Genomic DNA, 22,952 nt, shown 5'->3' on the forward strand with positions numbered 1-22,952 from the left:
TATCGTGCTTTGTCTCTTACCTCTAGCTGGACTCTCTTCCACAACGAAACTACGTTTCTCCTCCAGTACTTCTCAAAATAACTGCTTTCCTTCTAAGATCTTCTATAGAATTTTAAATAAACTTCTTAACAAAAAGTTTTCTGAACATCCTTTACATTTTAACATCCCTAAGCTACCTCTTTATGCCAGTTTCCCGTATCTACTAAATGACAATTTTCGGAGAGATTTTACTAAGATCGTACATAAACATTTTGGAGCCATAAATCTAAAGCTTATACCTAAGAATCCTAAGACCATTGGCTTGCTCTTCAAGTTTAAGGATCGGCTCTGCCCTTTGATGACGCGGGCGCCGTTTATGAATACACTTGTCCCAGATGTAATCTGGGAAAATATATTGATCTACCCGGCGTCTTCTCAGGGTCAGGGCCGATTCTCATCGGCGTTAGTTATAGAACTGGTTGTAAGCTATCTAACCCGGAAATTTCTTATATAAGGAACCACATTATCAAATGTAAAAGTACCATCAAATACTAAGATTTTAAAATTATTGGCCAAACAAAGGAACTCAACGAACTGCTGATTTTGGAAACGTTAAATATCAAATTACGAAGTTCCGACTCTAAACAACCATTCCTCTGCTGTCCCGTTGTTTTTGGCCTAAATTTTCTGTCAGTCTTTGTACCGCTTTGACGTTGTTTACTTTTAGTGTGTTTTTATCTTTGATGCTGAAAGGTTGGTTGTGTGGAGCTGTCTTCAGCTGTAGTTTTATGAGTGTATAATTTTTTATTTTTATTGTATGTGTTGGCGTTCGTTTTATTTATATATATATAATTTTGCCGAGATATTTAAATGTTTGTTTCGTTTTTATATAAGTTTTTTTTTTGTACCTATAGTCTCAGTTTTAACCAAGTGTGCATGTAATTTAAGTCTGTGAGTTGTAATTTTACCATTAAAATTGTTTTAGCTTTTTTCAACTACTGGATCTTATAATCAGCTCTTATTTTATGTTAACATATTATATTTTATTTTGTAGAAAATCCCAGAAGATGTGGCGATGTTGTCACGAAACGTAGGATTAAAACAAAATGCGTATCGCGTCGTATTCCTGCCCTTTATCTGCTTCATCATATGAATGAGCGCCTTGCGCGTCTGATCTGTATATATATATATAATATATATATATATATATACACACACAGTGAACCCCTATATTCACAGGGGATGCGTACCACACCCCTGCGCGAATAGCTAAAATCCGCGAATACTTTAAAACCCCCTCTAAAAACACTTAGAACTGCCCATTTTGATAGTTTAAACAAAAGCAAAACCCAGTAAAAATGCTTATACCTGAGAATTTTAATAGTTTTATCACAAAAAGTGCTTTTATTCATGAAAATTATATGAAAAGACGGTACAGTAAACCGCCCATATTCGCGTTCTCATGCATTCACAGGTTTCTCTGTGGAACCTATCTAGACATCATTCTGGAAAATTCACCCATTCGCTGTATTTTTCACTGAGAAATATTCACTAATTACTGTATTTTCATATAATTTTCATGAATAAATGCACTTTTAGTGATAAAACTATTAAAATACTCAGGTATGTGTATTTTTACAGGGTTTTTCTTTGTTTAAAATATCAAAAGGGGCAGTTCTAAGTGTTTTTAGAGGGGTTTTTAAGCATTCGCGGATTTTAGCTATTTGCGGGGGGGTTGTGGGACGCATCCCCCGCGAATACGGGGGGTTCACTGTAATTAGTGGATATTTCTCAGTGAAAAATACCGCGAATGGGCGAATTTTCCGCGAATAATGGGTAGATATGTTCCACAGAGAAACCCGCGAATGCGTGAGTCCACAGTATATAGATATATATATATACATATCCATATACACAGTAAAACCCCCATATTCGCGGACCCCCACCCCTGCAAATAGCTAAAATAAACGAATTATTAAAACCCCTCTAAAAACACTTAGAACTGCCTATTTTGATAGTTTAAACACAAGAAAAACCCTCTAAAAATGCTTATACCTGAGTATTTTAAGTTTTAGTACAAAAAGTACATTTAGCCATGAAAATTATATGAAAATACAGTAATTAGTATGTCTCAGTGAAAAATACTGCGAATGGGTAAATTTTCCGCGAATAATGGGTAGATGCGTTCCTAAGAGAAATCCACGAATACGTGGGTCCGTGAATTGTGAGAACGTGAATACAGGGGTTTACTGTATACACGTATATACACATACACACAGTATATATATATCGCACATTACCACAGGTGAAAACTAAGAGACAGGGTGTAGGTCCTGACCAGTTTCAACTTTATTTCCAAGACAGGTTATTTCAAGCCATTCACCTGTGGTAATGTGTGATAAATGGATCATGTACAAAAGTGATTATAATCACACACACACACACACCCACATATATATATATATATACGAGGGGGCTTCAAAAAGTTCATGGAAAACATCCATATCTGCTAAGTTTATGGACAAATTTGGTTTTCATTACGACTGCTTGTTATTTCACTAATAGTCTTTATCCCTGTTGAACAGGAACAGTCATATGCATGTACAGGTTGACCATCACTAATCCGGCAATCAGTAGTCCGAACAATCAGTAATCCGCACAAATTTTGGCTAAGTAATTTCTGTTTTCGCACTAATTTTCAAATTTTCCGGTCGCTGCGCTATCTCGCCGCTGGCCTTGATTTTCGATTTGGTGGCGCAGTGTGCTGCCTCAACAAACTGGAGGTGTTTGTAAACACAGGCATGCTTTTGCTGTTCCATTTTTACATCTATAATTGTCTTTTGGCCTACGCTATGGTATATCATTATAGGCTCCATATACGATGGTGGCCTAGCCTACATTATACTAAACTCTATTCACATATTAACAGTATTATACAAACATCAACATAACGAATGTGCATCTTTTTCATGGATCTTTTAAAAAGTTATGCTTTACTACATCGTATCCAATTGCGTATATTCTCATATTGCTTTTTTATTATAAATTGCGATCAATGTTTTGTTTTTGGAATCGATAACGCGGTGTTTATTTCGCCGCATTTAACTCAGTTCAGAGAGCTTTTCTTGCTTCTAGTAAGTGTAAATGAATAGATACTTTTTTTATTTGGGACAAGGATATTTTTTTGTTATACTAAATGTTTTTAAATCGAAATATAACTTAAATACGTTTTGTTGTGAAATTAATTTAGCTATTTTTTTCGTTAATATGACGCTATGGAATCGCGGCTGGCCGCTTTGGGGGCATGTTTGTTTTGTGTAAGAAAAAGATCAAGATTCCGTTCGCTATTTTCTCTTGATTTCATCATAATACAAGCTTTACGTATTTATCTTTTATCGGCTTGAAAACAGCAGTAATTTGTATTCTTTCATGGCCAGTAGTTTTGATTAAAATACATTCTCTCCAATTTTATTTACGGTCAAGTTTCATCCATGTTGCTGATGCATGATAATCTATAGTCACTAGCAGCTTGAACATTGCTTCCTCAGCTTCAGCTACAAATTGCAGCATAAAGTTACTGCAGCAGTATATTTCCTTGCCGATCTTTTCTCCAAAGCGAATGAGGGTATAGTGTAAAAAATATATCAGTCCTATTGTACTGTACTTAACGTCATTTGTAACATAACTACAGTAATTGTTTAACCGTACGATGGTTGAAATACAAGCATAACAGTTAGCAAAAACAACAGTTTCCCATTCGGTTGTTTATGGCGGTACGCATTTACACAAGAGTATAACGTTACTAACAATACTTTTATCATTCTTTTACCTTTTTAACTAGCAGATGGAATAAAGAGATGGAGGAAAAGAAGTTGGTCTCTCTCGCTGCCTGCGCAAAATCTAAAAATATTTCCTAAATATTTTCGTATCGGTATTAATTGCTAACCCCATCGTGAACGCGAAATATTGTAAGTCGAATTATTGTAACTCGAGCACTACCTGTATTTGATAATTGTCTTTTCTTTATTAACCAACTTGTACTGATTTATGGGATATCTTAATTCTAGGATGAGGTGCTTAGCTACTGGGTTTCGTGTATTCTAGCCTAATAAATGGTTAATCCGGCACCCTCTAGGTCCCAATGATGCCGGATTAGTGATGGCCAACCTGTAACAACGCTGTACCAGTAGTCTGAAGTTAGCACTCACTCGAGTAGCATGGATTCCAACAAAATCGAGGCCAGAACAAACATCAAATTCCTGTGAAGCTAGGCTGGAAGAACAGTCAAATCATCGATGCTTTGCAGCAAGTTTATGGGGATAATGCCCCAAAGAAATCAACCACCTACAAATGGATAACCACTGAATTAGTTGCCGATACCCTTAATATCTCTGTTGGCTCAGCTTATACAATTCTAGTGGAAAACTTGGGGCTGAGCAAGCTTTCTGCTAGGTGGGTCCCAAAGCTGTTGCGCCCTGATCAGCAGCAAACAAGGGCAGGCCTTTCAACAGCAACTTTGAACAAGTGGGATGAAGACCCTGAAGCATTTCTAGATAGAATCGTTACCGGTGATGAAACGTGGCTCTACCAATATGATCCCGAAGATAAAACTCAATCAAAACAGTGCCTGCCAAGGGGTGGAACTTTCAAGAGGGAAGGTCATGGCCACCGTTTTCTGGGATGCAAAGGGGATTTTGCTAGTTGACTTCCTTGAAAACACAAGAACAATCAATGCTGATTATTACAAAGGAGTTTTGAGAAAATTGGCTCAGAAAATTGCTGGAAAACGTCCAGGAAAGCTGCATCGGCGAGTCCTTTTCCATCACGACATGGCGCTCGCAAGACGCAAGGTGTGTTACGTGAATTTCGGTGGGAAAACATTCAGCATCCACCTTATAGTCCTGAGTTAGCCCCTAGTGACTTCTTTTTGTTTCCAAAACTGAACAAACATTCGTCAGTTTAAGATGTGAAAAACACTGCTTTGACATGGTTCACATCACAAGGCCCCCAGTTTTATGCAGATGGTCTTAAAGGCTGGTACCAACGATTGCAAACATGTATTGACTTAGATGTATTATATGTTGAAAAATAAACATCATTGAATAGTTTCTTTTATTTTTCCCTTTTCTACAAACTTTTGAAAAATAAACATCATTCTGTATGTACAAGATTTTGCGTCATACAGTTTGAATGAGTTTTGTGGGAAAAGTGTTCAGATCACGTCTGTGGACCATAAATGACTTCTAGCAACTTTCGCACAGCAAGTCCAGTGGCTCAGCAGAGGATAGAGGGAGATCACAGTTTGACTTGTGATTTCATGGGAGAATGTACTACTGCTCCTGGTCCCAGGACATCTTGTAAATATTTTACAATAAATATACTCAGAATTTGTTACTGATTTTAGGTCTTATCTGTTATGTTATTGTGTGAGCTGTAATTATAATTTTACAAAAAAAAAAATATTAGAAAAGACACTTATAACATGGTAAAATTAGGATGTTTTTACAACTGTCTTTCAGAAATATTCACTTGCAACTTCCCATGGAGGATACAGAAAATTTTTCAAAATTTTTTTCATACCATATCTTCCGCTTTTCATTTTTTTTTTTTTAATTGCCACCCTTAAATTTAGCCCAGTCTAGGGGTGTGCTTAATATATATTTAGCCCAGACTGTGAGGGTTAACTGAGAGAGAGACTGACTTATGTAAGCCTGGGGAAAGGAACAGGTTTGTAAGCTTTGCCCTGGTAATAAACTGGTTTTCTCCCCTTCTTATAGGAGGGACCTCCTTATGGTGAACCCTTATAGGAAAGACCTTCATACAGTGAACCCTCCTGGTGACTAGAGCTCCCTAAACTGGTTTTATCACCTCATTATAGTGCCTACAGCTACACCACTCAGAATCCTAGGTACGGTGCTTACAGTGCTGTACTCGAAATGATAAAGTATTTTAGGATGATGGCTTAAGGTATATTTAATTTTTGTACTATTAAAATAGGCAGTTATGAGCATTCATGGATTTTAGCTATTTGCGGGTGGTTGTGGTCCCTATCCCCATGAATACCGGGGGTCAACTGTGCAGTACTAACGAAGAGTCATCGACACTCAGGCCTGAACTGCCAAGTCTTCTTAAGATAGTACCACAGCGCCCTAACTGGATGCAGTAGCATCTTGTCCAGATCACTACCAACAAAGTTCTATACAATGGGGATTGAAAAGGACTCGAATCTGGCATCAGGGACTGGCAGATTCTGAGTCTTCACTACGAATTCCAGGACAAATTTGAGCATAACTGATCCCTATCCCCTCGAGTGTTTAATGTCACAGGGAAGTCCATGTAGCTTGCCGACTTTCTTTGCCGATGCCAGTCTTGAGGGTTACATCCCTCTCTGACAACTCTCAGAGGCTCATACAGTGCACAAGTCAGGCTCCGAATAACGAGGGTCGCATCCAGCCCAGGGGGCCCAAGTTCCCTGGGAGAGCAAGACTGTTCGAAGCTCCTCATCAGCACAGGGATCAGCCATGAAGAAGAAAGATTGATACCTTTCAAGTGAAGGACCCGGCCCAGGGCAGACCTGTAGCCCTTAACATGTTAAGCGTCACCCACGTAATAATACGTTTGCCGCGATCTACTTGGTAGCGCCTTCAACGGGATATTACGTTCACGACTTTAACTGTGCTTTTCAAGCTGTCAGCCCCGTAATAATACGTTTACTCGTATGGAAAATGTTGGAACATCATTTGGTAACACTCTTAGAACACGTAAGCTGTAATTGATGACTTATTTCCTGCCTGGCAACTCTTTTTAGTTGGTCGCTTGATGCCTAGATGACTATTTTTTTCCCAGTACGCGTTGGGCGTTTTCAGAGATAACATGGCTTCGACGTCTTCCGCAATGAATGCCACAAAGAGGAGGCGTATTTCTTCAGGTGAGATAAATCAAATCCTAGACGAGGTGTCTGATACTGAAGACATATTTGATGATGAGAGCTCTAGTTCTGAATCCTCCAGCGATGAGGATATTGAAGAAACAAACTTTTCTTCCGATAGCGGAAGTGCAGATGACTTCTCATTGCCAAGTGACTGGACTCCGAGAGGGAGAGAGAAAGATCCCTTTACTTTTGTTGCTGATCCCGGCATGAAATTTTCAGTTGAGGATAAAGAGAATCCATTAGAATATTTTGAGAAATACTTTGATGATGAAGTCATTGATTACCTAATCATGAAAGAAACAAACAGATATGCAAATCAGTTTCTGGATGAGAATGTAGAACATTTGTCTCCACAATCACGAGTACATAGATGGTTTGACACTTGTGCAAGAGAAATGAAAGTCTTTATAGGGCTACTTATTTTACAAGGAATTGATTCTAAGTGTGACAATTCAATGTATTTCTCAACACGAGAGAGTGTTTCTTCTCCTTTTTTTCGAAAGGTAATGAGTGGCCGTAGATTTGACTTGTTGCATAAATTCTTACATTTGGTTGACAATAGTACTATAACAGAAGGACCAGGAAGAAAGTTAGCAAAAATAAAGCCGTTCACTGATCTTATTTTGAAGAAATTTATGAACAATTACATTCCACGTAGGAACGTTTCTGTTGATGAGTCTTTGTTAGGCTGGAAGGGAAATTTATCATGGGTTCAGTATATACCAGCTAAACGTAAAAGGTTTGAATAAAGTTTTATGAACTTTGTGAAAGTTCTACTGGTTATATATGGAACTTCTTCATTTATGCAGGTAAGGATACACAATACATGGAAAAAATATATGGATCTTCCTGTGTCTAATAGAATTGTTTCCTCTCTTATGGACCCTCTTTTTGAACAAGGGCTATTGTTTTATATACAGATAATTTTTATAAAAGTCCAACATTGGCAGATGCACTTGCAGATGAAGAAACTGACACTGTCGGTACTGTAAGGGTCACTAGAAAGGACGTGCCAGCAAAAATAAAAGAAACTAAACTGAAAAAAGGTGAAAAAGTAGCAGAATTCCGAAAAAAATCTATGGTACTGAAATGGAAAGATAAAAAGGATGTATGTGTTCTGAGTACAATGCATGATGATTCTATGGTGAAGGTGAAATCTAGGAGAGGAAAAAAAATGTATAAACCAAAAGCAGTTGCAGATTATAATGCAAACATGGGCGGAGTTCATTTGTCTGACAACCTCTTGGTTCTTTTTTCGACCGCAAGAAACAGACTGAAGAAATATTACAAGAAAGTATTTCGACATTTGTTAGACATGTCTGTTGTGAATTGCTATGTCACATATAGAGCCCTTGGTGGGAGGGTTGTAAGACGTGAATTTATTTTGAGGATTAGTGAAAGACTGATTATGAAATATGCAGAAGAAAGATCTGTTCCCTTACGCAGGCCCCCACGACTTGCAGCAAAACCTTCACGGCTAATTGGCAGGCACTTTCCTGAGTATTGTCCACCTACAGATAAAAAGAAGAGGCCACAAAGGACTTGTGCTCAGTGTCGGAAGAACAACATAAGAAAGGATAGCTCATATTGGTGTAAGGATTGTGAAGTAGGATTGTGTGTAGCCCCTTGCTTTAGAGATTGGCATACAAAAGAATAGTGCATGTATGTATAACACTTTTCGTTCAGTATTTTGTAGTCTTATGAAATAAAATAATAGTAGTATTAATAGTTTTTTATCCCATCATTTAATAAAATTCCTACTCTTAACTAGAGTATGAATTATAAGCATAAAAATCAATATTAACTTTGAAAAACTATCATCAGTAATATGACCACTAAATGCAAGAAAAAGCGTGACGGTACATTAGCAGCGAGCTCACACCAGCGGGGATGCTTAACAAGTTATCAGCTGAGACAGAGAGAAGCTTCTCTTGACGAAGGAAGACAAGGAAGTCTGCTACCTGCTGAAGAGTAGCTCCGACCAGAGAGATACACCGTCTACGACACCAACCACAGAAGACAGCCTATTTCCCCTAGTACAGAGCCATTAAAGGATTTTCGAAGGTATCCACACATCTGCCACTGTGCAGTGAGAAAAGCCTCTCACTTGCAAGAGATACTTGATAGTCTCTAGCCGTGAAATGACAGGGACTCCACAGACTGGTGGTACCTCTCTACATGCAGCTGGCATAGGAGGTTGTGTCAGGAGGGGGGGGGGGAGAATCTCTCTCTCTCTCTCTCTCTCTCTCTCTCTCTCTCTCTCTCTCAGTGCTCTGGAAAGTAGAGCTAGCATGTCCAGATACCATATGGCATGTGGCCATTTGGGAGCCACCAGGGTCATTCTGAGATTTGGGGTGATCATTACCCTGTTGATCACCTTGCGAATAATACAAAACGGAGGAAAAGCGTACATGCCGAGGTTGTCCCAAGGTTGTTGGAATGCATCCTCTGCAGCTGCCCATGGGTCTGGCAAGATGGCACAGAAGACTTGCAGTTTTCTGTTATGCTGGGTGGTGAACAGATCGATGGCTGGAAGCACCCCCACTGCTCGAACAACCTCTCCGTAATGTATGAGTGAAGGGACCATCCTGTCCCTATCACTTGATTCTGGCGGCTGAGCTTGTCTGCTACTACATTCCTCTTGCCTGGAAAGTATCTGGCTGACAGCTCTATCGAGTGAGCTACTGCCCACTCGTGCACCTGCATTGTCAACTGATGCAGCAGGAGGGATACCAGACCCCCTGCTTGTTGACATAAGCCACTACTGTGGTGTTATCGCTCATCAACACCAACGAGTGTCCCATCACTCTATCCTGAAACTCTTGGAGGGCCAGGAAGGCTGCCTTGAGTTCCAGCCAGGAGGGGGGGAGTATGTACGATACTCCTATTACAAGGTTCCTGTCGTCCATCCACCAGTCTAAGTCCTGTCCAACTTCTTCCAATAGAGGAATGCAAAAGGACTGAGGATCTTGAGACTGGGACCAGAACTCCTTCATTCTCCACTGGAGAGAATGAAGGTAAGGGCACCCATTAGGGACCAGCTTCTCCAAGAACGACTTGCAACTCCCAAGCTGGCTGCTCCCATCGAGACAAGAACAGCTGCGCTTCCTTCTTGAACCTGCTGATATGACAGTCCAAGGGAATCTCTTGCTCCTACCGTGTCTATCAGCATGCCCAGGTACTTATCCTCCACTTAGGGATGAGATCGGATTTCTTGAGATTTATTAAAATCCCTGGACTGCAGCAAAACTCAAGAAATCAATCCCTGTCCTAGACCAACAGCAAGCGGGAGCTCTCCAGGATGAGCAAATCGTCGAGATACCTCAAAACACGTATCCTGGGCGGATGGGCCCAAGCTGACACCAGGGTGAACACTCTCGTGAACACCTGGGGAGTGGTTGAGAGCCCAAAGCTAAGTACCCCGAAATGGAATAACACTTCCCCGAGGATAAAGTGTAAGTACTTGCGAGACGACGGATGTATGGATGTTTGAAAATATGCATCCTTCAAGTCGACCGTAAGCAAGAAGTGGTTCTCCCTAATGAAAGCGAACACTGAGTGTGCTGTTTCCATTGTGAACCAAATCTGGCTAACGAATCAGTTCAAGGGAGAGAGGTCTATGACTGGTCACCAAACCCCCATGGCTTTCTCTGCAAGAAAGATGCGGCTGTAAAAGCCTGGGGACTGATCCAACACAGACTTCTATAGCGCTCTTCTTCAGCACTGCTTGCTCCTCCTCCCCCTCCCTGAGTGTGAGATCCTCCGGCAAGCTGGGAACGTAGGTAATTAGATGGACCGGGTTGTTGGCAAAGGGTGTCCTAGACTCAAAGGGAAGTAGACATCCGTCCCAAAGGGCATCTACTACCCAGATCTTGGCTTCATGTTGCCCAATGGCTCGACAGGCAGCCCCACAAATGGCAGCAGCTGGAGGGGAACACCGCCCATAGTGTCCTCCCTCCTTCCCTTTGCCACCTTTTCCCAGATGGAAAGAGGGTTGAAAAGGGGCATGGCTGTGAACCCTTCTTGGCAGAGGCAGAAGAAGGCTGGGTGTTCCCGCAAGCGCCTTTTGAAGCCTGGGTCTTCTTACAGGCCAAGGAAGTGCCAGCCTGACCAAAGGGTTGGGCCGCGGCAGCATGTGAAGACCCAGAGATCTTGGCCACTGCCTAGTGGGCCATCATTGTTTTCGGCACATCTCGTCCACCACAGTGTCTACCAACTCTCCCATTCCTGAGGGTCAATGTCGACTTGGGACCTACAGGTTTGCCGTCTAGTGGGCCAGGTAGGAGATAGCCCCGCCTCCAAACTGGAACAGTCTCCCATACACAGAGTCCTCTCCAGGGATGATCGGACCCATAGAGGCAGCAACCTTGGACACTGAACAGCCACAGAGCCAGCCAGGAGACTGCCTGGAGAACCACCATAGCGGTGGCTTCCAGGGTCGCCTCTTACTGTGAGAGGGAGACCCATTGCGCAGCAAGCTGCTGCAGCAAGAGACCTGGGCCAAGACGAACCAAGTCTGGGTCAACCTGTTCAGTCAGCACAGATCCTTCCGAGGGTGTGTAGAAGCATTTCTGTCGAGGCAGAAGAGGAGGAAGTAGCTTCTCCGAGCGGTTCAACCAAAGTGAATTTTCCTGCCCAGAGACCAGGTTATTCACTTGATTGAGTACCCCCTCGGCAAGTACGGACCATGGACTCCCCACCGAAGCTTTAGGTTCCTTTTTTGGACCCCAAAAATATCCAAGGCAAGAAGGACAACCTACAGAAGAGGCCATGGTCCCTTCCCTGAAATCACTGTGTGATGGATCAGTGCAGTGACCTTTACAAAAGTCCTCTGTATCCCAGGGGTGTCCGCATCCTGGGGAAAAGGACCCTCCAGTCCTTCCACGGTGCAGTCATCCCGATCTACTCTCCCCGCAGGAGGGAGGACCTCGGCAGACCCCTGGGATCCCTCCTTGACCACTTGCGTGTACGACCAAGTTGGTCTGAGAACCGAACCCGGGGCGTAGGCCTTTGTAGCAGAACTCTGATAAGAAGGAGCGTTCTCATCAGAGAACCTCCTGTCCAACTAACACCTCCCAGTGAAGCCCCAGGAGGTTGAGGTGACAGGTGAGGGGGATCGAGCACTCCTATCTGTCCTACCAGAAGAGCCAGCAGGAGAGGCAGGCTGTGGGTGGTCACCAACCCGTGGTGGCGATAGTGGAACGGGTCTAGGAAGAGCACCTACATCTTGGTGGGGCACTGTCCTGAGGAGAGCGGAGAGGCTCGCATGAACATACCTGAGCACTCTCCTCCGGCGGGCGGGGCCGATCACGGGACATGAATCGAGTACTCTGACCTAAACTTGCGCAGTCCTCCCGACATATTCCAGTCTTCTTCGAGGTCAAAAACTCCTCACGAGAAGAAGACTGAACAGGGGACCTCCTCACTGCGTCTCCGAGTGCCTGGACTCTTGAGTCTGAAGCACCATGTTGGGAACTTAAGTGGTCCTGGCAGGAAGTGTCGAGACGCCTGCATGTTTTGGCACTGTCACCCGCTCTGTGCCTAAACCAGACGGGGGAGTGGACTCGCCAAAACTGGTTTGGGGTATATATGTGAGATTCCACGGAACCTCGAGCACTTGGAGTGACTTAACTCTGTTGAGCACCCAACACTCCTGAATCTCGTACAGAACGATCAACGGGAGTGGTCTCCTCTCGAGTGTCTGAAGAAACTCGGGAAGAGACCAGTCTTAAAAGCAGACTTCTTCGAACTGGTTTTGAGTGTGTGGGCCTTGGGGGCTCTTGAGGCTCAAGTGCAAGACCCCGGTGGGGTATACAAAACAGTTTCCGAGCCAGAGGGCCAGGGAGAGCCAAGAGATCCCACTGCTTCCCCTGTGGAGGGAGGCAACCACTTAGAAGTACCATGGCGAGATTTCTTAGGTTGTGGGGAGAGAGGCAGCCTTTTTCTTCTTCAGCCAGCGAGCCTCAGAAGAAGAAGAAGCAGCAGACGATGAAGATGAAGATGAAGACGATGATGATGACAACACCTCAGGACCCTTCTTCGACATCTTCAGGATGGCAGTCAGGTCTTCCATCCAGGAGGGAGTGGCAGGAACTAAAGGAGCAGTTGGGGCAGCAGGAGCAGCCTGGGTGGCAGGAACAGCTGGAACAGCAGGCACAGTAAGAGCCACCGGAACCGCAAAGGCAGGAGGTGGTAGGGACACTGTGTATGGGGAGCAGGAGCATGGACCGCAGTCCGGTTCACTGCAGCTGGGGTCATCAAACTTGAAAGCGCATTGACACCGTCTTGAGAACCTTAGCAAACGCCGTCATGGGTACCTTAGTCGTGGTGACAGTAGCAGGAGCATGGGTGACTACTGAAACCTGCAATGTCCTCTGGTGTGCCAAGATACTCTGCACTGATGGAGAGCCCAAGAGCCCCAAGGAGATCCATGCTTCCTGGGGCTCGGCAGATTCATGGCGCTTGGCAGCTTCACAGTGCTCGGCCGCCAATCCTGGAGAAAAAAATACAGTCGGATGTGTGGCGGGAGACTCTTCTCGCTCCAAGGGAAAGATTTCCCCCTCGGAGCAAGCGGAGGCCCCCCTAGAAGAGATCTTGATTTCCTCCCCTCCCCCCAACGATCTTCACCTCATGAAACAAGTGAAGATGAAGACGGAGAGACTGCTCTCAAAGGAGAGATAGCCAAGCGGGGAAGATCTGCAGGAGGGAGAAACAAGGAAGAAGGGTTAGCAACCAAGGGCATAGTCAGGGGCGTATAACCTTCCGCCAACGCCTTGACTGCTTTCCTCCTGTACTGTTCCTTCCTGTGAATTTAGCCAACTACACGGGTGACCAAGAACAACACTCAGCACACGTGGATTCAGGGTTACAGTCATGCCCCTTGCAACTGGTGCAGAGGACATGAGGGTCAACGTCAATGGAAAAACAGAAGCGGGTACAACCCGTCGTCAACACTACGGCACAAGCGCTGGGTAACGGCCTTTCTTACAGGCATACTGTAGATGATTCTTGAGTTTGCATACTCATAGGTAATATCAACACACAGCAAATCAAAGCAAAACAAAAAAGAAAGATCCGACTGGGAATAAAGCAAAATAAAATTTTTGAAAGTAAATGACATTTTAATAATAAAAATAAGGTTTGTTCATACTTACCTGGCAGATATATATAGCTGTATTGCTCCTGAAATCCACAGAATTTCAAAATTGCTGCACACTTCCAGTGTGGCCAGGTGGTTAGTACTCATCTTCACGCTGGGAGGCGAACGGGAACCATTCCCATTTTCTATTCAGGATTTTCTGTAGTGCCACTGTCTCAAGAGGGAGGCGGAGGGCACTGGGGTATATGACTATCTGCCAGGTAAGTATGAACAAACCTTATTTTATTATTAAAATATCATTTTGTTCATGACACTTACCTGCCAGATATAGGAGGTGGGAAGAGACAGAATAGGATTTAGGAAACAAATAAATGTAGGCGATTGACAAGACCACAGGAAGACAAGAGTGTGGTCTATGAGACCACGTCTTTGCTTCCAGACCAACAGAAATTTCCAGAATGCAAGGATGGACCAAGCCACTGACTTCGTGAACTCTCATGTGGAAAGTACCATATTATCGCCAACCAGCTGTCTTGTACCTCCTTCGACTCGCTTGACGAAGCCAGGAGAAAGATGTCCCTAGACACTTCTTCCTTGGGAGAGATAGTACTAGCAAAAATGTCGATGACATCCAGGTTAGAATGTCAAGCCTTTTCGAAAGTACCACAACTCCTAATAGGACAAAGTAATGACTGATCTGGATCATTGATACTAAGTCCAAGGTGGAGGAACAAGATGGTTTTGGAAGATGGCGACATCCGAGAAGGAGTCATCTCACCTGTCCTTCCATCTTCTACGCCACGGCTGGAGTGAGATGAGAGATGGTCCTAAGAGGGCACATCTCTATCCGACAACTCTCGTAAGGGCGCGTGCAGAGCACGGGACAGGAACCCTACACGAGTCACATGCCATCCAGGGAACAGTTCCCTGGACCAGCAAGACCGAAGAAGCAGCTCATCTGTACCTAAATCTTGACTGAGGAGAAGAAGGCTACTTCATATAGAAGACTAAGTCACAAGGGCCTACGTTCTTCAAATGAAAGGGTGAGAAGCAACCCTCGGCGGAGAAGACAAGGAAGTCCAGACTTGAAGAGCGACTCTGACCTGAGTAGTAGTTCTGTCAACGAAACCCACCAGCGAAGACGGATCCAGTCTGTGGGACAGTGTTGCAGAGGACTTCAAGAGATATCCAGCTATATCTGTTGCTGGTGGCAAGAAAGCCTATGTTGCTTGGCAGGAAAGCTGGAAGGTTTCCCAGTCCTGAACACAAGGGATGTACTGCCTGAAGAACAACTCTTCTGTGATTCTTCACAGGAGGTTGAACAATCGGATTCTCAATGCCTCGGACTATCAGGTTGGGCGAAATCTTTCAGCATTTGTCTGTAACTCGGGGTGAGCAATGCTTGTGAACCCCTAGCAAACAGACAAATATAGGAGGAAAAACATAGATATCAACTTTTTCCTAAAAAGACAGCATACCTCACTGTAGCGGTCCCCGGGTCGGGTACGAAGGAGCGAGAAAAACTACAGACTTTGTGCAGGGAGGAAACAGAAAGACAGCAGGGATCTCTCAGTCGAGCAGTCTCTTCATGAATCTTCATGAAAAAAAGAACAGCAAGACTGGATCACAAAACCCTGTCCTGATCACTCAAACCCCACTGGGAATGCATCTGGCTAATTGAGCTGTCAAGTGCTCTACAGAACACTCTAGCACTTGCAAATGTCAACAGATGAAACAGGAGGAAGAAACGATTCCCTCTTGTTTGTCGACAAATGCCACTACTGTGGTTTTGTTGTTCAACAAAACCAGTGAGTGTCGCAAAATTCATCCTGAATTCTTGGAAGACCAAAAGGCTGCCTGAGTCCAGGATGTTGATGAGAAGGTACTACTCGGCCCAGTCACACACCTTCAATACAAAGGTTTACAGGTGTGCACCTATTCCTTGATCAGTGAATCCAGAAGTAGACAAATGATGTGAGCCACAAGTAGACACATGATGTGAGGGGAATATGCAAGCATATTTGAAGGTTCCTTTAATCAAGCATTGGCCTAACTCTTTCCTCAAACTTCAAAGAGGAAAGGATGGAGGAATGGATGCAGACCTCATTCTCCACCATGGGAAAGCTTCTGCAAGATGACAGGATACCAAGACGATTAGCTCTAGCCGGACTGGCATTTCCTGAATCGGGAGAGGAAACGGGATGAAAAGTTTGATGAAAAGAATTGCTGAGACCCAGAGGAAATGGATACTTCTCCTGAAGGAGTCCATTCCCAGGTCTTGGCAATGTCGCTGCCAACTCCAGAGACTCTATAAGTATCATTTCATCCAGGTATCTACATTAGAACTTCCCGGTCGATACCTCTTTCTCTCTTCCCTCCTCCCTTATGGAAAAGAGGGTGGAAAGAAACACAGTTATGTACACTTTCCTAAAAGAGAAGAGGAGGGATATGTGTTCCGCGATCATCTTCCAAAGCCTGGGACTTCTTAGGAGTTAAGGGGGCCTGGCTTGAACTCAAGGTCGAGCCGACATGACCAAGACCCAAAGGACAAGGCAGTGCCCTGGTACAAACCTTGATTACCGCAGTATCTGGCAAATCTCTGAAAGAAAAGGCAGAACTAATAAATGTTATGATTTTAATGGTCGGCATCCAACAACTGGGTCACTGATGCCAATACAATTAAATGGGACAAAGTCCTAGCTTCTTAAAAACAGAATTGCCCATAGATATGGAAAAACAAGACCCTCCAAAACAAAAGAATTCATTTTTACTGTCGAAGCAGGGGAGAAATAAATCTAAAAATGCCACTGTCATCAACACAAATGACCTCCTAGTCCAAGAAAAGTATTCTTCTGGTCAAGAACACTCTCATCAAGAAAGGACTGAGAGGTAAACTCTTGGCCCCGGGAACTGCAAGGGCACTCAACCATGAAGATTATTCAATCAAGGGGGAGCTGCAATCCTGTCAAAAAAGGGATTCTCACGCCTGATCAAAAGCAGTGTTGAAGTTCTCCAACCCTTTAAAACAAAGAGCAGTCTCACAACCTGCAGAGAAAGACCCTCCCAGCTTCCAAGGAAATGAAACTCCTGTACCTCTTTCCTTTTTTTTTTGTGACAGATCCTATTCCAATGCTCCTCGGCTACCTGGTTGTACTATTTTCAATCAGGGAAGAAATCACCATATAAAAGTGGGCAGCTGAACTCCAGAGACAAATCTTGCAGCTCTCTCCATCCATCTCTTCTTCAACCATGAAAGAGAACAGGTGAGAGAAAGAAAACTAACTGTCCTCCAGTAAGACCAGCAGACCAGGAGAGGCGGACTGAACTTTTTAAAATAATCAACCAAAGTAGATTGTTGCCAAACACAGGGCCTGAAATGCACTCTGCTGTGGCAAAAAATTTTTTTGAAGAGCAAAAATTTCTATTTTTTCAATAGCATTTAAAATCCCAAAAAACTGCAGTGGATGTTAAAACAGGAAGCGCATCAGCTGCAAAACTTATTATCCAGAGGGTAACACCAGCGCTGGATTTGGAGCCATCTGGGCGAATACACAAGTCTGAAACGTGACCTAACCGCTGGGTGGAACTTGTCTGCAACGAACTAGCGCCGCTTTTCGAACTCTAAACTCCCTTTGAGGAGCAGATGCCCCTCAACCGAAGGTTTAAAGGGGAATTCTGTGTCTGCTATTTTGCATGCTCAAACTCTTAAGGTTCAAGACACAAGGATAATATGTTTTCTCTAGGTCCGAAAGTTGCTGGCGGGCAGTATCCAGACACCTGGCAACCCCAACGCGAGATCATAATTTTCCTGATTTTCCCATATCTGAGACACCTGGCGCCCGTCACTTGGAGACCTGGCGCTATGTACCGAGACAACACTTTGCTGGGCTGGTTTGTTCACGACACGGAATTTTGGTCTTTCAATGCATGGGTACCTGAAGGGCTATAATCCAACACCTGGGGTCGGTAATGAGTTACTTCTCATCCTGTTTTTCTTTTCCAGCTCTAGAGCGCAAAGATTCGATAAATAATATGGTTTACTGACATTATTCCAACTCCCAAAAATGTACTCAGCTGTTTTAGTTTCTAAGAAATGTTCAGTGCCGTGTGACTGAACTCAGATGTCTTAGACACAGACTTAACTTACGACATCCAAAATGCAATTTGCTAATTTCCTTCCTGAATTTAACTTTAGCCAACAAAAAAACTTGTCTCCTGGAAGAGAGTCAGTCCCTTAGAAGTCCGGCAAGACTCCTGAAGGGGAATCTCTTCCCTATTCTTCTGGCGTTCAAACCGATGGGATCGAGACACCAGGCTAGGAACCCGATCGATACTGGTAGGCACTCAGGGAGCACTATGTAGTGCTGGCAGAAAGAGCTGAGACACCTGGGTGCCTTGGCCTTCTCTATATATATAAACTGGGCCGGAAGATATATCTAGACCAGATCGGGATACTATATTCCATAATATATATATCTGATATAGCTATAATAGCACCTGAAGCAGCCCCGTCTTATATGCGGAACCTCTAGGATATATATGTATTGCATATAATGTATATATATGTATATATGTATAAACACAAACCCCAGGGGTATATATATCAGTTCCCTAACCTGAAGGTCGGGAAGAGCCAACGATAGATCCACTGCCTCCTCAGGAGGCAGGCAGTCCCTAAACATCCAAGGGCATCAAGGGGAAAGCAGCAGCCTTCCTCTTCTTTGGCTGATGGAGGTCTGTCCAGTTCCTGGGACCCCCCGAACCTTGGGAGAGGAAGGGAAGACAAATTGATAAGGTGAAGAAGATGGCGGCTACTATCCAATCAACGGATAGGTTTTCACCTTCAAAAGCTGAATCATCTTACAAAATGGTGGACACAAAACATTGTTATGCCACTACAACACCTTTGTTTCAAAAAACATAACAAACATCTCACACGTCTCTGTAGACTTCACCATAGTAACGCAATAACTTCTAAGTTAGGTTGAAATTGTCTATTAATGAATTTTTCATATATCAGGAGGGGGTAAGTATTCTCCGGGTCCACGCGATTTCATAAGTTTAGGGCTAACCTACGAGACCACAAGTCACCCCACCCTGGACTTAGAAAGTCTTGATGTTAGGAGAGGAGCGAGTGACACAATCCATACAAAATTTGGGTTTAAAAGTAACTCTTAAAAAAAGAAGAATGAACTCTGGACCTATGTTGAATAAAACTATATATACCTTGAGGATATATACTTTACTCTTAATGGTACAATCATAACTACATACTTTTGGCATACATACAAATCAGGTCAATTTACTGACATACATACATACATACATAACCATACATACCTACATACATACATCCTTTCTTTCACACATCTTGGAGGTTTGTTTTATATACACTTCATATTTATATTGGTCCCATGATTCAAATTTTGAACTATCAACATTTATGAATAAACTCTCTCTCTTCATAATCAGAGGGTTAGTGAACAGTAGAACCCTTGAACAAACATTGCAGATGATCTTGAAACAATACACAAAACCATAACCATTGTAAATATATACCGTTTACAGAAACTTTCAAAGAGACAAATCATTGATGATGAAATTTTTGTGTTCTCATACAAACAGATTGAAATGATAAAATTGACTGAAGGCAAACAAAACAAAGTAGTTTTCAAATGAGGTCTGTTTTGATCTGATTGTGAACTGGTTATTTTACATAATTTGTATTACTAAGATTTACAGTCTTCACAACATACAGTTTGAATTTCAGTAAAAGTGTACATCAGTTTGCAGTTAAAAACAGCTGAACTGAGAACTGGAATTGGTACATTCCAAAGCTTAATCAAGAGGTTCATACTTTCTTTCATATATATAAGACCGAGATTTCTCCTATCAGAGTCATTCATAAATGTCATTCTTTTTGTATACTGTTTGCTTTCATTTTTTTATGATTGTCAGTTGATACTGAAACCTAACACCATAATCAAAAGGACATGATGGATAACATCCTTCCAACTATAAAAAGAACAATTGACTTGCACTTGAACATTTGAAACAGATTGATTTTTTTATTTTTTGCAATTTATGATTGATAACCAGAGAGTAATAGGCATTTGATATATTTATATATATATATTTTCTGCATTTAGTTTGAGTATTTGATATTCAAATTCATGCTTATATTGTTTGTGTTAGCACTATGATACATTATAATATTTCTTGCATTTATTGCTTGTTGATAGAAATGATTGAAATTATAAGTAATTGACTGTTAGAAATTATTGAAATTGAAGTAATTGACTATAGTCGAGTTGAGTTGGTTATCTACTTGCATTGTAGTCAATGCAGGTAGGTGACAATATGTTATGCAGTGAATAAGTATACGATTCAAACTGATCGGGATTATGAAAGAGAGAGAGAGTTAATCTGCATGTTGATAGTTCAAAATGATGAGTCAATGGGACCAAGTAAAATCATAACCAAAACAAACCCCAAGATGTGAAAGAAAGAGGAGTTAGAGGAAGTTATGCTGAGTTAAAAGGTCAAAAAATTGACCATGATTTGTCCTTGCCAAAAGTGGTAGTTTTTTTTGAACCATTAATGTAAAGTATTTATTTTCAAGTAGTGAGTTTTATTCAACATAGGTCCAGAGTTCATTCTAATCAATTTTTAGCCAGAGTTACTTGAAACCCAAATTGGGTAGGATTATCCTCACTCCTACCTCTGAACATCAAGAAATTTAATAAGTCCAGGTGGCTCCAGATTTCAGTTCATCTTACATCTTAGAATAAAACTTATGAAAACAAGTGTCAGAATACTTTCCGTTTCCTGATATATGAAAAATTATTAATAGACAATTTCAACCTAACTACGCTATAGTCCCCTCGTTTATCAAGGTTTTATGAATCAAATCTGGGATATGTGGTGCAACGTAAAACAAAGAAATACTACACGTTAACAACATGGTCATTTCCAGGGTTTGACAAGATTGTGGTAGATAAGTTTGGGTTTGTATAATGAAAGATGTGTTTGTGTTAATTGACGTTTTGTTTTTGTTGTGATTTTTTTGTTCTGTAATGTCAGGCAGGAGTACACTAGTTAAGTCTGTTTTTCTTTTTACTTGCAGTTTGCGAATTTGATGGGGTAGATATTTGGTTTCTGGAATTTCACCTGAGCTGGAAAGATTCCAGCTTTACCTGGGATGAGGAAATGGACATTTGGAATTCCCTTGTCGAAGCAGTCAAAAGTCAGTTGGCGAGGGAAAGTAAAAGTCATTTAACTTGTTCCACAAAGGTGAAAGTTGTTATGTCAGTTATTTAAGACAGTGACTGTCCTAAATGGGATCGGGGTTAGATCTGAAGCACCATTTAATATCTGTTGGTTGATTTTATTGGTGAATAAGATCTCAGATTCATGTTTGGGGAGGAGAGAAGGGCTATGGTGTAACAAAAAGATCATTACCTGAAGAAATTCCAAAGTAATATCTGCCTCAGTATATGGATGTCATACTGAATAAACTCCATAGTGATCCCCAAATTGTGTGTTGACTTTCGAGGTTATCTTGGATTATTCTGAGATGAAGTGCTGAGAAAGATAAGGAACTTGAATCGATATATATAGAGTTGGATTATTTGTCGATAATATTTTGACTATTGATAGTACAGGTTGACCATCACTAATCCGGCAATCAGTAGTCCGAACAATCAATAATCCGCACAAATTTCAGGCTAGAATAATTTCTAATGTTTCCACACTAATTTTCAAATTTCCGGTTGCTGTGCTAACTATAGCTTATATATACTTATTTATATATATGTGCTGCATCAACAAACTGGTAGCCTAGCCTACATTATACTGAACTCTATTCACATATTAACAGTATTATACAAACATCAACATAACGAATGTGCATCTTTTCATGGCTCTTTAAAAAGTTATGCTTTACTACATTGTTTCCAATTATATATATTCTCATATTGCTTTTGTATTATAAATTGCAATCAATGTTTTGTTTTGGGAATCGATATATATTTAACCAAGTTGAAAGCGCTTTTCTTGCTTCTAGTTAGCGTAAATGAATATGGATAGTTTATTTATTTGGGACAAGGATATTTTTCATTATATATATGTTTTTAAGTAGAAATATAACAAATAGGTCTCATATGAAATTAATTTAGCTATTTTTTCGTTAATATATGATGTTTATATAATCGGCTATATATTTATATATATTTTTTTTTAGTAAAAAAATCAAGATTCCGTTATAGATTTTCTCTTGATTTCATCATAATACGAGCTTTACATATTTATCTTTTTATCGGCGTAAAAACAGTAGTAATTTGTATTCTTTCATGCACAGTAGTTTTGATTAAAATACATTCTCTCCAGTTTTATTTTAGTTTCATCCATGTTTTCGATGCACGATAACTGATAGTCATGTTGCAATGAATATCGGAACCTCAGCTTCAGCTACAAAGATTGCAGCTTAAAGTTACTAGAGCAGTATATTTCCCCGATCTTTTTCTCCAAAGTAAACAATACCATATATGTGTAAAAAAAATTTCAGTCCTTAACGTCATTTGTAACATAACTACAGTACTGTAACTGTTGTATTACAGTATTTATAAATTGAAATGTCAAAAAGACAACAGTTGTTATCCGATAAATATTAGCAAAACAACAGTTTCCCATTCGGTTGTTTATGGCTGTTACATTTACCAAAGTACAACGTTACTAATAATACTTTATCATTCTCTTTTACTTTTTAACTAGCAGATGGAATAAAGAGATGGAGGAAATACGGTCTATTGTGAAAGGGGTCTCTCTCGCTGCCTGCACCTTATATGGGTCTAAAAATATTTCCTAAATATTTTTTTGATAAAAATTGCTAACCCCATCGCCCTCAAAAAGATAAACATGCGGGAGTCGAATTGTCGTATGTTG

At 41.6% G+C, this 22,952-nt stretch overlaps 2 protein-coding genes across 4 annotated transcripts in view; one reads left to right on the forward strand and one right to left on the reverse strand.

Annotated features, from left to right (window-relative positions):
• LOC136855158 (piggyBac transposable element-derived protein 2-like) overlaps nucleotides 1–22,952 on the reverse strand; it is a 69,293-nt gene that overhangs the window by 33,939 nt on the left and 12,402 nt on the right. The window lies entirely within an intron of this gene.
• Nucleotides 6,874–8,567, forward strand: LOC136854857 (piggyBac transposable element-derived protein 4-like). The gene is made up of 2 exons (XM_067131390.1): nucleotides 6,874–7,649; nucleotides 7,811–8,567. The coding sequence occupies exons 1-2, from the start codon at nucleotides 6,874–6,876 to the stop codon at nucleotides 8,565–8,567; spliced, it is 1,533 nt and encodes a 510-aa protein (XP_066987491.1).

Source organism: Macrobrachium rosenbergii, chromosome 30, assembly GCF_040412425.1.
Source record: "Macrobrachium rosenbergii isolate ZJJX-2024 chromosome 30, ASM4041242v1, whole genome shotgun sequence".
In the NCBI taxonomy this organism is placed as follows: Eukaryota; Metazoa; Arthropoda; class Malacostraca; order Decapoda; family Palaemonidae; genus Macrobrachium; species Macrobrachium rosenbergii.